Source organism: Gossypium raimondii, chromosome 9 (assembly GCF_025698545.1).
Source record: "Gossypium raimondii isolate GPD5lz chromosome 9, ASM2569854v1, whole genome shotgun sequence".
NCBI classification, from domain to species: domain Eukaryota; kingdom Viridiplantae; phylum Streptophyta; class Magnoliopsida; order Malvales; family Malvaceae; genus Gossypium; species Gossypium raimondii.
This window is the reverse complement of record NC_068573.1, coordinates 1,342,363-1,356,157: the sequence shown is the minus strand read 5'-3', so window position 1 is coordinate 1,356,157 and position 13,795 is coordinate 1,342,363. Positions and strand designations below refer to the sequence as shown.

Genomic DNA, 13,795 nt, shown 5'->3' with positions numbered 1-13,795 from the left:
TGCATGAACAATATGACAGAATACGAAGCATGCATCATGGGTATCCGTGCAACCATAGAACGCAAGATCAAAGTACTAGATGTATACTAGTGATCTATCAACTCAAATGTGAATGAGAGACAAGAGATCCTAAGTTGATCGAGTATAGAAGGCTAGTCCTGGAGTTAATTAAAGAGTTTGATGACATCACCTTCTGGTACCTTCCACGAAATGAAAATCAGATGGCTAATGCCCTAGCTACCTTAGCTTTCATGGTCAAAATAAACAAACAAGACTATGTAAAACCTATCTAGAAAAGTATTTATGAGGCTCCGGCTTATTGTTACAACATCGAGGAAGAGGAAAAGGATGATCACCCTTGGTACCACGATATATTACGATATGTAGAGAATTGTGAATACCCTGATCAGGCGACCGAAAATGATAAAAAAAAAGTTAAAGAAACTGGCCAATGGCTTCATCTTAGATAGGGAGATCCTGTATAAAAAAAAGATCAGGTGCTACTAAGATATGTGGACGTCATTGAGGCCAAGAAGATTTTGGAAGAAGTCCATCAGGGGGTTTGCGAAACGCATGCTAATGGTTTTACAATGGCCAGGCAAATCATGAGGTTCGGGTATTATTGGTCCACCATGGAAGGAGATTGTATCAGTTATGCCAAGAGATGCCATAAGTGCCAAATTTATGGAGACAAAATTCATGTGCCTCCTTCACCTCTTCATGTTATGACTTATCCATGATCTTTCTCTATGTGGGCCATGGATGTCATTGGGCCAGTCTCGCTAAAAGCTTCCAATAGGCATCGATTCATCTTCGTAGTCATTGATTAATTCACCAAGTGGGTAGAGGTCACTTCTTACACCAATGTCACGAAGTCGACAGTCAGTAAATTCTTGAAGAAAAAGATCATACGTTGATATGGGATGCCAGAAAGGATTATATCTGACAATGCATTGAATTTAAACAATAGCACGATAGCGGAAGTTTGTAGTCAATTCAAGATCAAACACCATAACTCGTCACCATATCGCCCAAAAATGAATGGTTCGGTGGAGGTAGCCAATAAGAACATTAAGAAGATCGTGGGAAAAATGACTAAGACTTATAAAGATTGGCACGAGAAGTTACCATTTGCCTTCTATGCTTATCAAACGCCTATCAAGACCTCCACTAGGGCAACGCCTTTCTTATTGGTTTATGGAATGGAGGCGATTTTGCCCATTGAAATCGATATTCCTTCTCTCTGAGTTTTGTTAGAGTTAAGTTGGATGAAGCAGAATGGATCCAATCCCAATATGATCAACTGAACTTGATTGAAGAGAATAGCTTGAAAGCTATCCGTCATGGTCAGATGTACCAAAATGAATGCTGCAAGCTTATGACAAAAAGATTCGCTCTAGAAAATTCTATGAGGGGGACCTGGTATTGAAAAAGATTCTTCCCATACAAAAGGACTTCAGAGGAAAGTGGATGCCAAACTAGAAAGGGCCTTATGTGCTAAAGAAGGGATTTTCTGGAGGAGCACTGATTTTGACCTAAATAGATGGTAAAATCTTACCTAATCGTGTGAATTTGGATTCAGTCAAGAAGTACTTCACCTAAAAAAAGAAAGGCCAAGGAAAAAACTCGCAAAGGGCGCCTTGAGACCAAAGGGGTTTTAAGTTGAAAACCCGAAAAAGGGCAGCTCAAATTTGGATTGAAGATTGAACATGTGATAATCAGGTCTTCTCAGAAGGAAGAACGTTACATCTTGGGACATCAACAAAGTACTCTGGATCTCCTAAAAACATATCAAGCTCAAAATGGTCTTTAAAAAGTTAGTGCAGAGAAGCTCATGCTACAATATCTAGGGCACCTAGTTTCATTTTACTCATTTTGTATTTTAGCAATGTTTGCTATTCTGATTAATCTATTCATTTCGAGCTCTGCTCCCAATAAATTTCAAACTTCTCCATTATTACGACCCTTTTCAAGCATTTTCATTAAAATAACGATTAATGGATAAATAATATTCAAGTAAAAAGATTTCTGCATATTGCTCTGAAAGGTTTTCTAAGTAATACAAGGGCCTGAAACAGGACCAATAGTCAGAACTAACCAAATCTAAGGGCTGGAAATATTTGGGAACGAATAGTTTGAATTACGATTATTTCTTCGAATTTCCTGTCAAAGATACCAGATCTAAACAAGAAGGCATGACAATACATTAGTGAAGGAACCTTGAAAAACAACAAGCAATGTCAACCTAAGCATTAAAAAGGGAATCATTCAAAAAAAATGACATTCTGCATGTACACAAATATCATTCATATACATCTAGTTAGGAGCATTTGATTCATTCTAATCATAACATCCTAATCGCTTGGCATAAATATAGTCTCATAAAATGGATTCTACAGGTCATGTTCCCCAGAGAACATTGTAACAGATCAGTGAAACCACAAATCCTATACCCCTAAAGTTGTAGTGAGACAGATTGAAGTCATCGTGATGAGTCTTATCTCCCTGAAGTTGCAATAGAGTAGATTAAAGCCACAAATCTTATCTCCCTAAAGTTGCAGTGGAGTAGATTGAAGTTACAAATCTTATTTCCCTGAAGTTGCAGTAGAGTATATTGGAGATACAAATATTGTCTCCTTGAAGTTGCAGTGGAGCATATTAAAGCCACAAATCTTATCTCCTTGAAATTGCAATGGAGTAGATTAAAACTACAAATCTTATTTCCCTGAAAGTTGCAATGGAACAGATTAAAGTTACAAATTACAAATCTTATCTCTCTGAAATTTTAGTAGAGCAGATTGAAATGATAAGTCCTATACCTCTGAAGTTACAGTAGGTCGGATTAAATCTACCATAGTAAGTATTATCTCCCTAAAGTTGCAGTGGAATAGATTAAAACTACAAGCTACAAATCTTATCTCCTTGAAGTTGCAATGAAGTAGATTAAAGATACGAGTCTCATCTTCCTAAAGTTGCAGTGGAGTAGATTAAAGCTACGAGTCTAATCTCCCTGAAGTTAAAGTAGAGTAGATTGAAGCAACCCCTGAAGTTGCAGTAGAGTAGATTGAAGCAACAAATCATATACCTCTGAAGTTGCAGTGGGTTAGAATGAAGCTACTTGAAAAAGAGGAGCACCAAAGAGATCAAGATTCGGCGAAACCAAACGAAATTGGTCATTTTTAAAAGTCTTTGCTCCATTCTCGTTACACGACAACGAGCAAAGAGGGGCAGCTATGAAAGCCCAATTTCGCCCGGCCCACTAAACAAAATAATAATAAATAAAACAAAATATTAAAGTCTAATAAAAATAAATAATAGTCCATTTACAATATGGCCCAATATGGCCCAAATAAAAAAAACCCTAACCCAAAGTTACAAGCCCAATAGCCCTCATACAATCAAGAAGGTGATTTTATTTTTTGTTTATTTATTTTTTTCCGAAAGCAAAAAAAGAAAATAAACATATATATAAAAGGGGGGAATCGAAAAAAAATCAAAGCTTTTTTTGTTTTTTTTTACCTTTTTAGGCTTTTAGCCCTCAGATCCGAGCTTTGGAAGTCAAAAGGCCAAAAAAAGAAAACTTTTTCCATTTTTCGGCCACCGTGGACGGCGAGCCATCGCAGGCACTCGACAACCGTCACGGTGGAGCTCGACGGCTCCCTTGGCTGGACTTGGGGGCTATTTCAGAGAGAAAGCAGAGAGGAGAGGATTTTTTTTTAAAAGGCATGAAGGAAATGAACTTTTTCTGAAATTTTTGGCTTATATAGGCTCCCAAAGCAGCGTCGTTTTGGGAGTGACCTCAGACGCTCAAATCGGCGTCATTTTAGGACCGACCCGATCATCCGACCCAATAACCTCAGGGTCTGCGTGTTTTTGTTACTAGGGTATAATTGCAACCCTAGTCCTTCCGCTTTTTAGGCGGTTTTCAATCTGGTCCTATTTCTTTTTTTTCTTTTTTTTAAAAATTTACCGTTTAATTTTGTCTTTTTCCATTTTGGTCCCTTTTGAAACGGTGTGTTTAGGGGAGTTTGGGATAATTTTCCATTTAGTCCCTATTTCTTTTCACGCATTTTATTTTAATCCTTATTTCTGTTTTATTAGTTATTTTTATTATTTACAATTTATACTCCCTAATTTCATTCTAGTTCCAATTTGATCCTTGGTTTGATTAACTTCAATTTTTTACAAACTATTTTATTTATTTATTTATTATTTCTTTAACCTTTTCAATAATTAAAATCCATTTATTTATATTCCTTTTATATACTTTCATATTTTATTATCATTGTTATCATTGTTATTGTTATTGTTATTGTTATTATCATTGTTATTTATTTATTTTCCTTTATTATTTAATTAACATTAAAATAGTAATTAATGTGATTATTGCCATTGTTATTATTTGGTGCTTTATTATTATGGTTATATCATCATTTACTAGTATTTTTTTTATCGTATATCTTCGTTTCAATTTTTCATTTAATTTTATTATTGCTACAACCATATCACGAACTGTATTCGAATATATTTACCCATTTCTATACTATGCTCAAGTAAGTTAAATACACATTTCTTTAAATGTTACATTTGTTTTTTTACTCGATGTATAAAAAAGAAAATTTTTAAATCGAGGCAAATGTTCATTATTTTTAGAATTAGAAGAGTCATGTTTCTAACTTACGGAATATGACTTCCTCCTAAAACCGAAATAGTCGAACATCTATTTCTAAAAAAAAAAAACGAGATTTAAGTAACAATCCAATAGCGTTTGTTCTCGCTTTCGAGAATTCAAAGTATTGTGTTCTAACTTACGGGGCATGGTTTTTCTTCTTGATCAACTTGAAATAAGCCCTTTTCACGAAAATAATTTTAGTTAAGTAATGTCTTAATACAAAAAGGGGATCGTATTTTAAACTCTCTTCAAATTTTCAATTATCGACGCTAGGACATCAAGTAATCAATTAGGTATCAATTTTAGGCGTAACGAGGGTGCTAATACTTCCTCATGCGTAACCGACTCCCGAACCCATTTTCTGGATTTTGTAGACCAAAAATTATTGTTTTAGTAAATCAAGTCTTTTATTAAAATAATCAAATTACGAGGTTATCCGATCACAACTCATAAAAAAAAGATTGGTGGCAATTTCCATTTTCATTTGTTTTAAAACCAAAAGTCAATTTCAAAAAAGTTTCAATATTTATAATTTTTAATTTTTAAAAAAATATTTTCGAAATTTACACCCAATAAGATACTATCATCTCCAAGGCCAGAGTCAGTCAACGTAAATGACCATAAGCATGCTATAGAGGCATGAAATTTAGATAAGTAGTTTCAAAGAAAGAGAAAAAAAAAAAAAAAAAGAGGAGCACTCAACATTCAGAATCAATTAAACCATAAAAGCACAAAAATACAGAAAAGAAGAAGGATTTATATTCGTCTATAAATTCATAAATGTATGTCTCTATTGTAGTTTATGGTTAATATTAAACCTTTCCATTACCAGAAATTTCAATGTTCCTAACAGGTCCCTTAAACCATTTCCTAGCATCCACCCACCACCAAACCATTACCAAAGACAAACCCACACCTAAAGCAACAGGTGCATAATTAAATGTATCCCAAGTAATTGGGTAATATGTTGGTAAAAGGAACACTGAACATGTGTAACAAATCCAGACAAATGCTACAAGACAAACTGGTCTTCTTGCTCTGCCTAAATAAAATGGACCAGGTTTGAAATTCTTCTCTGGCATTACCATTCTTGCAAATATTGGAACTGCATACCCACCCACCCATCCAATGGTGCATATTGAAGTTATGGCTGTAAATACTACATTTACTTTCAAGATTGGTAGCCCCATTACAATACATATAGCTGCACATAACCATACTGCATTTGATGGAACTTTGCGCTTTGGGTGAACTTGTCTCCATATTGATGAATAAGGGATCCCTTTATCTCTTGATAAAGCATATACCTGAAGGGTACCAATGGTGACATAAGGCTTGGATTAGAGGTTTTTTTGTCAAAAACACTCCAAAATGGATGAAAATTCTTTTTTTTTCCTAAATAATGCAAAATAATTTTTAGAAAAGAAAAAAATAAATCATGGAAGAAATATATAAATTTTAATTCTTTTCTAAATTTTTTAATAATTTTTGAATTTTTAAATAATTTAAATATTTTTTATAATTTTGAAATTTTTACAAAATTTTAAAAAATATTCCATAAATATGTAGCAAAAGAAATATTTCATAAACTTTAAAATTAATTACTGATGTGGCATACGCATCGACCGCTAATGGCATGTCAGCAAAGTTAACATTTGTTAACTTTTCCGTCCATTTCGGATTGTTTTGCCAAAAAAAATACTAATTCAAGAGTTAAAATAAGTTTTTTGTAAAGTTAGAGAACTAAATAAATCATTATACTTACAACTCTGGCTGCACTGGTAGTGATTGAAAGCCCACCAAAGAAGAAAGAGCCCCAAATGACAAATAGTAATACAATTGCTCCAGCAGAATTATGATACCTCCCATGGAATGCATCATACAGTATTTGTGCTGGCACAAATGCACCCGCAGTTTCATTGCTTGGATCATAGAGGTAACTAAAATCCTGAATAAAACAAAATATAATGACATTGAAGAGCTATCTATATATTCATATGTAAACATGTATATATTCAGAATCTACTGATAATTTTCTAGACAGTAAAAGTATTATGAAACTCTTTATATTAAGACTCATATTGTATCTTGTCCTCTTTACTAAAAAATGAGTAAATAAGTCACTATATCTTAGATTAAAGAGCAAATTGATCTTTCTGTTACAAATTTCATCTATCCTTATACGTGTCAATATAAGGCATACATGACACGACACATGTCATTACTCCATTAGTCATGCTAGTTTTTAACCGTACAAATGGATAAAAAATTTTAATAGAATGACTAGTTTGTTTTTTTATCTAACATAAAAGAAGTAAAATGCAATCTAACTCTTAATATAAATTGTTATAGTACTTTTACCATTTTTGGACATACCTTAATGCTGAAAGTAAGGGCCAAAATATAAGCCCATCCAAATACTGCAATGATCCCAATGCTGGAGAGAATTGAAATAGGACCATTCTTATCAGCACCTTTAGTTTCTTCAGTCAAATGTGCTGCTGCATCATATCCATACAATGAATATTGACTGACAAGAAAAGAGAGGATGACTGCATAAGGTTTGCTTGATACTCCTGTTGAGTCTACCCCCATTTCAAAACTTGTGAATACATATGCTGCAGATTTTCTAGTCATTGCAACCAATGGGAGCATTATAACTATCACTAAGCCACCAATTACCTGTCAGGGAAAACTTTGGTTTAACTAGCTTATCACTATATCTGAATTATCATCTTATTGCACATCAAAGTATATAAATGAACCACAAGTTGATACAATGAAGGCTGTAAAAGTTACCATAGAGACCTATTTATTAAGAGTCACATGATATTTGACCCCCTCTACTTAAATATAAACAAATTAGTCTCTTCACATTAGATCAAAGAGCAGATTGTCCTTTTTATTAAAATTTTTGTCTATTTACTCTTATGAATAATCAGAAAGTGAAATGTGGCGTGCCATGATGCTGACATACAGAGATTAATTTTTAACAGTAGAAATGAATGTAATTTTTAACAAAAGGATCAATTTACTCTTTGATCTAATATACAGAGACTATTTTGCCCATTTTTTTAATAAAGGAGGCAAAATGTAATCTAACTCTGAGTACAAGTGCCTCCGTGATATTTTTACTAGTGAAAGACACTATGAAGCCTTAAAGTACGCAAACGTAAAACTTGTACCTGCCACCAAATTGAAATTATGTCGATGAAAGCAATCACTTCTAATGCAAAGGTGTTGAGTACTGCCCATATTAAAGTAAGGCTCACATACATGCATAAGAAGAGCCATTTTGGAGCAAAATATCCACCATCTTTATTAGTTCCAGTGCTTAATAAGATGATGCTCTGCAGTGTTTGTGATCCTGCATAAGCCTTCCATATCAAACACAAACACAAGGTTAAATTCAAACAATTTACTAACAGATTGGACTGTGTATTGTTTTGTTTTTTATCATTTTCAAGTATACCTGAGTACCTATGCCAGCAATAAGCCCTATGGTCTCAAGCCAAGCACAACACCATGATGAGAAAGGACCCCATTTGGGACCAGCTAAATGAGCAGCCCAAAAGTAAAGAGAACCTGTAGTCTGTTAAAAGTTTACAAGAAAGAGCAAGTCATTTCCCTCTAGTTGTAGAAGCTCTTTTAGAATTAGCTGCATTATGATTTTTCATGGTTGGATTAGGAGATGGATTCTGTCATGTCTATAATTGTATACAGCATATTAATGCTCTCACAGATCATGTTAGAAGGTAAAAGTTACCATGGAAGTCCTGTGTTATGAGTCAGATTGTATTTTGTGTCATTTATTAAAAAATTGGACAAATTAGTCCTTGTATATTAGATAATTTCATCCATTTCTTTTATTAAAAACTGATGTAATTGACAAAATAACTAAATAAGTCACCTGTACCTTATGCTCTGACATATAAAGATAAGTTTTTAAAAGTAAAAATCCATGATACTTTTACCTATGTTAGGACCATTTGGCTTCATTTTCGTGCAAGGCTTTAAAACATCAAATACCTTGGAGGCTAAACTAAAATTGTTTAACCTCTTGGGGCAGATTTTCCAATTGAAAATGAAAGACAAAAATGGAACAAGAGTGAGAAAGGAGACAAACAGGAAATGAAGAACAGATCTCAGCCATTGCAACTCCAACAAAGCAAGTGAAGAAAGAGACAACAACCCAACCCCAAACAAGACTAGCAGGACCTGCATATTGAAGGCTTGAACCATACAAGGGAGTTATCCCAGTGAATAGTGTCATTGTTGAAAACGAGATCGCAAGAGTCTTGAACAGAGTCTGCAATTCATAAATAAAGGAACAAATTAAGAAGTTACTGCATGTATGAAAACAAAGAACAAAAGATTAAAAGAAAGAAAAAAACAAAAACCATTTCTCTTCTGAGTTCTTGCTTATATCCAAGTTCATTAAGTCGTTTCTCCCCAGAATCCATTTCTTGGAATTGTGTTGGTTGCTGGTTGTGCTCCATCTAGTTTCAGGTCTAAATGGGAATTAAAGATGGTAAGATCCCAAAAAAAGAAAGAATCAAGATGGAGCTAACTAGAGAGAGAGAAACTAAGACAGGTTGACTCATGCATATACATATATTAACTACAAATAATACCATCACGCATTGACTGCTTCGGTTTATTATTATTATTTTAATATAATAATATTCAACTTATAATATTATTTTTTTATTAAATTTATAAAAAGATTTATGGTTCATACTATTCTTCAATATTAACATTATGTTTTTATAAAGTTAAATTTCAATGAAAATCTTAAAACCAAAAATATTATTTCATATCAGTTATTAATTAAAAATAATAAATGCAATAAAAATTAAACTTATAAATATTAGAAAGAAAAATACTTTATATTTAAAAAAGCAAGTTGTCGATTAAGTCTTAATTTGTTTGGCATGAGTATTATTGTCAATGCAGGAGGACACGTTCGAGTGCGCTCAAGCGCATTATTCTCCTATTTATGAGTTAGGGAAGAGCTACGAGTAGTTCTAGACATTATCTCCAAAAAAAAACATATATAATCGGATTGAAAAGAAATTAAATGTGTTTCTTTATGAGATTTAATATTCAATTTCATGTATGAAATTATAAAACAGACTTTTATACAATTTTAAAATTTTAAATTTATTCTAAAAAACTTTAAAACTTCTTTTAAATTTAGTTTTTTAAATAACATGATATATCAACTTATTTATTAAAATTAAAATATTTTTAAAAATAAATAACAATGATGAAAACAATTAATATAATTCCTTCAAAGAAACAATTAATTTGAGTGATATAAATATAGCTCAACAATAACATTGTAAGACATCAAAACAAAATAAAAGTTAAATTTTTAGGAGATAATTAAAAAAATTAGCAAAGAATAAAAATAATATATTAATTAAAAATATGGAAAAAAAATTTGGCACTATTTTATAGAACCAAATTGTCCATATTTACTCCTAAAAGAGTTATAGATATATTATACAATAGCTTAAAAGGTTTTATTAAAAATGAAAATATTGATAAAATTGAAAGAGAAAAAAATGAAATTAAAATGGATAGAAACAAACAAAAAAGAGAGATATTAAGAACTAATATAAAAGTTTTTTTTTTATTAACTCAATTAGTATTGGTATTAAGATCGATCATGTTCCATGCTATACAAGATCTATTTTCAAACAAAAATAAGCTAAGTTTCTAAGTATGATTTCTAGTAAGTATATGCGAAACTGTTTTTAAATTTAGATTTTTTGGCAAACAGGTTCTGTGAACTGGGTCTCATACCTTCTCCGCGAATCTAGCACGTGACACGATTTTTCAGATTAAGTCTTCTTTCTGTTGTAAACTCTGTGTTTTAAGCATACTTTGCTGGTTCTTGATTGTTCATTGAGTTCACAATGAACTCACCCACTCCTTTCTTACTGTGCAGGTAAGTAGGTCGCGGATGATAGTGGTGAGGTAGAAGAAGGGGAAAATGTTTTGACTAATAGATATAAATTGTATGTAAGTTTGTCGATTAAGTCTTAATTCGATTAGCATTGATAATATTGTCAGCGTAAAAAAACAAGAATTTGAATGTGTTGAAATGCATTTATAAGTAATTCTAGACATTATATATAACTTCAAATTTTAAATGATATTAAAAAATACATTTGCAACTAAATAAAAAAAAGCGCAAAATTTATTTATAGAATAATATTCAAAATGCAATATTAAAGTAAATACATGAATAATTATAACATTTATAAAGTAGATTTAATTAGTAATTTATTTGTAATTTATGAATATTATATAATAATTTAGTTAGAAATATTTAATTTATCCTAATAATTTTAATTGGAAATGAGAAAATGATTTTATTAGAAATTTAGTCTAATTTACCCTATTTATTTTACTATTTAAATTTGAAGTTAGATTAAAATGCTCTAACTGTCCCTTTTAGTCTAAAATGAGTTGAAAATACTATATACACATTTACTAAATTAAATATATATATTTCAAATAGTAAATTATATGTTTAAAATGCATTATATCACTCTATTTCATAAATTAAATTCACAACATTTTGGAGTGCAATATTTTATTATTTGTTGGTTTCAGTCTTTTTTTACTTAAAGATTGGTATAAACAATATAGGAGGACGTGAGTTTCAACGCATTATCCTCTTATTTATAGGTTGAGGAGGGGCTATGGGCAGTTCAAGATGTTGTATCAAAAAGAGTAAATATGATAAAAACATATTATGAGATAATGGCTATATATACATGGTAAAAAAATATTTTTGAAATTAATGTTGCTCATACATTATATTTATTTGTTATTTGAAACGGACTGAATCAAACATTCAACAACTCTTACCCTTACAAGGAAAAGACTATAACAACACATGTAAGGGAATTAAGGTTATTCATACAAATTCTCATTTTTCTTTAAATATTTTTCCAACAAATTTCAATTAAATGCTAAATGTATTTCTGTTTAATTGAACTGAAACATTAAATTGTCAGTCTAATGGATTACAACATGAGAATTAATTTTAATATTAGATTTATTTAAAAATAGAAATAAAAATTTACTTAATTTTGAACATATTAAAAAATCACCAGAGATCCTAAAATCAAAAAAATAATAATTTGTTTAAAATTAATAGACTTAGTGATTAGAATAAAATAAAAGATTTTCATGTGTTACAAAAATAAAATTGAGTGTTTGAAAGACAATTCTCATGACAAAGTTTTGAAATAAAAAGTGAATTTTGAGGTTAAGGATGTATAAAAAAAATAGATAATTTAAATATCAAAATTCAAAATATAAATTAAAAAAGTACACTAACCTTCCTATTTACATATACCACAAACAACTTTCTTTCATTAGGTCAACTCATCAAACGCAAAGCAAATCCCATATACATATATACTAAATCCATCCCATCGCCTCATTCATTTTATAGAAAGTGATATGTGATCAATTTCCGAGCTAACATCCTTGTCCATCATTAACTTCACCATATAATATTATTCCGTAGAAATAAATAATTTTTTTAATAAAAATATTTAGTTTACTCTAAAATGGAAAATTCCTTTAAAACTTAATAGAAGTAAAATTATATTTTGGCCCCCTAAAAATGATAAAATTTAATTTAATCTTTTAAAATTATAAAGATATAGACTATTAAAATTGTAAATTTACATTTTTATTATCGTAAAATTATGATTTCTCTAAAAAAATTCCTGAATTAACGCATGTGGACGATTTAATTTTATTTTATTTTTTAGTAAAACAAACAAAATACAATTTGATTTTTAGTATCTTGTAATTTATATAAAAGTAGTGAAAAGGTGCGTGGTTATTTGTTCCCCCAAGCAAGCTGGTTGCTTTCAGCATGTAACATATGAATGTGAAGTGGTGGAATATCCTAACTTGCAATTCGGAGACCCTCTAAAAGTCCACATCACGAGGGCGCGTAACTTTTGGAAAACGGAACCCCTTAAGACGTACCGACTTTGACTTTAAGCTTTTCGTAAACTATATATTATTAACTTTATAGATTGGTTATTTAATTTTAAATTTTTTTAAAATGGTCACTATCACTATTTGAAAAGTTTTATTCAAGTTATTGGGTTGTTATTTTGTTTTTTAAATGTCTTATTAGCAAGCTTCATACGACGATTCAATGATCGGTACAGTAGATCAATACTCATTAATACGTAGAACATGCCTTAGATCCAATTAGGAACAAAGTTAGAAATTTATCTTTAGAGGGGCCAAAATTAAATTTTAAAATTTTAAAGGTGTTAAAGTATAATTTTTCTTTGTATTTGCTTGTTGATTTAGAATTTTAAATGGGTTAAATTGAAATTCTTTTCATATTTGGGGGCCAAAATGTATTTTCAACATTAAACTAACTTATAATTTTAAAATTTTCAAGAGACTAAATTGATAATTTTCCATTTTGGGGGGTACCTACCCTCTTGGTGTCGTCCCTAGCTTCAATTCGATATGATGGTTAGTATTGAATACCGAAAAAGAAAAAACTATTTGGATTTTGATTCGTAAATTTGTGATGTTCAAAGCTGTTTCATAAAAAAAATATTGAATTGTAGAAAGGAAGGAAAATGATAGCTTTTGATTGGTGCAGGTGGTGCAAATAAAAAATGTCATATAATAGTGATTTTAACAACCCAATTGTTTAAATAAAAATTTTCGAATAATTCAATGACTAATTTATAATTTCTTAAAATTAAGTGATCAAAATGTAAATTGAATGATTATAATTTAAATAATTGAGTTACTTTATATGAAAATCACTTTAAACATTAGAGCAACATGGTCAGAGTTGGACCATTTGTTTGACTGGGACACTAATCTCTTGTTCGCCTTTTCTTCGTCTACTTGTAACTAGATTTAATTATGGGTTGGGTTAGATTGAGATATATATAAAAATTTAGATTCAATTTTAAATTCGGTTTGGCCTGAAAAATGAATCTAAAACTTTACTGAAGCCTAGTTTAGATAAAAAAAAAAAGAAAGATATACTTAAGCTCGGTCTCAATTAAAAAAATTCATATTATTTTTATATAAAACAAATTTAAAAAG

At 30.7% G+C, this 13,795-nt stretch overlaps 1 protein-coding gene across 1 annotated transcript; it reads right to left on the bottom strand.

Annotated features, from left to right (window-relative positions):
- Positions 1-5,409: 5,409 nt before the first annotated feature.
- On the bottom strand, positions 5,410-9,272 carry LOC105798068 (amino-acid permease BAT1 homolog). The gene is made up of 7 exons (XM_012627968.2): positions 9,073-9,272; positions 8,799-8,981; positions 8,145-8,264; positions 7,858-8,049; positions 7,049-7,354; positions 6,438-6,620; positions 5,410-5,979 (listed from the first exon to the last, which is right to left on the bottom strand). Exons 1-7 carry the CDS (start codon positions 9,169-9,171, stop codon positions 5,485-5,487), a joined length of 1,578 nt encoding a protein of 525 aa, XP_012483422.1. The 5' UTR covers positions 9,172-9,272; the 3' UTR covers positions 5,410-5,484.
- Between the last annotated feature and the right edge of the window lie 4,523 nt (positions 9,273-13,795).

Bases quoted from the DNA above. Each gene is read 5' to 3' on its own strand.
- LOC105798068 (XM_012627968.2), bottom strand. From the start codon at position 9,171: ATGGAGCACAACCAGCAACCAACACAATTCCAAGAAATGGATTCTGGG. The intron at 8,050-8,144 runs GTATACTTGAAA...TTGATATGGAAG, and splicing joins TTGCTGGCATAGGTACTCAG to GCTTATGCAGGATCACAAAC. The intron at 5,980-6,437 runs GTAAGTATAATG...GGTACCCTTCAG, and splicing joins CTACCAGTGCAGCCAGAGTT to GTATATGCTTTATCAAGAGA.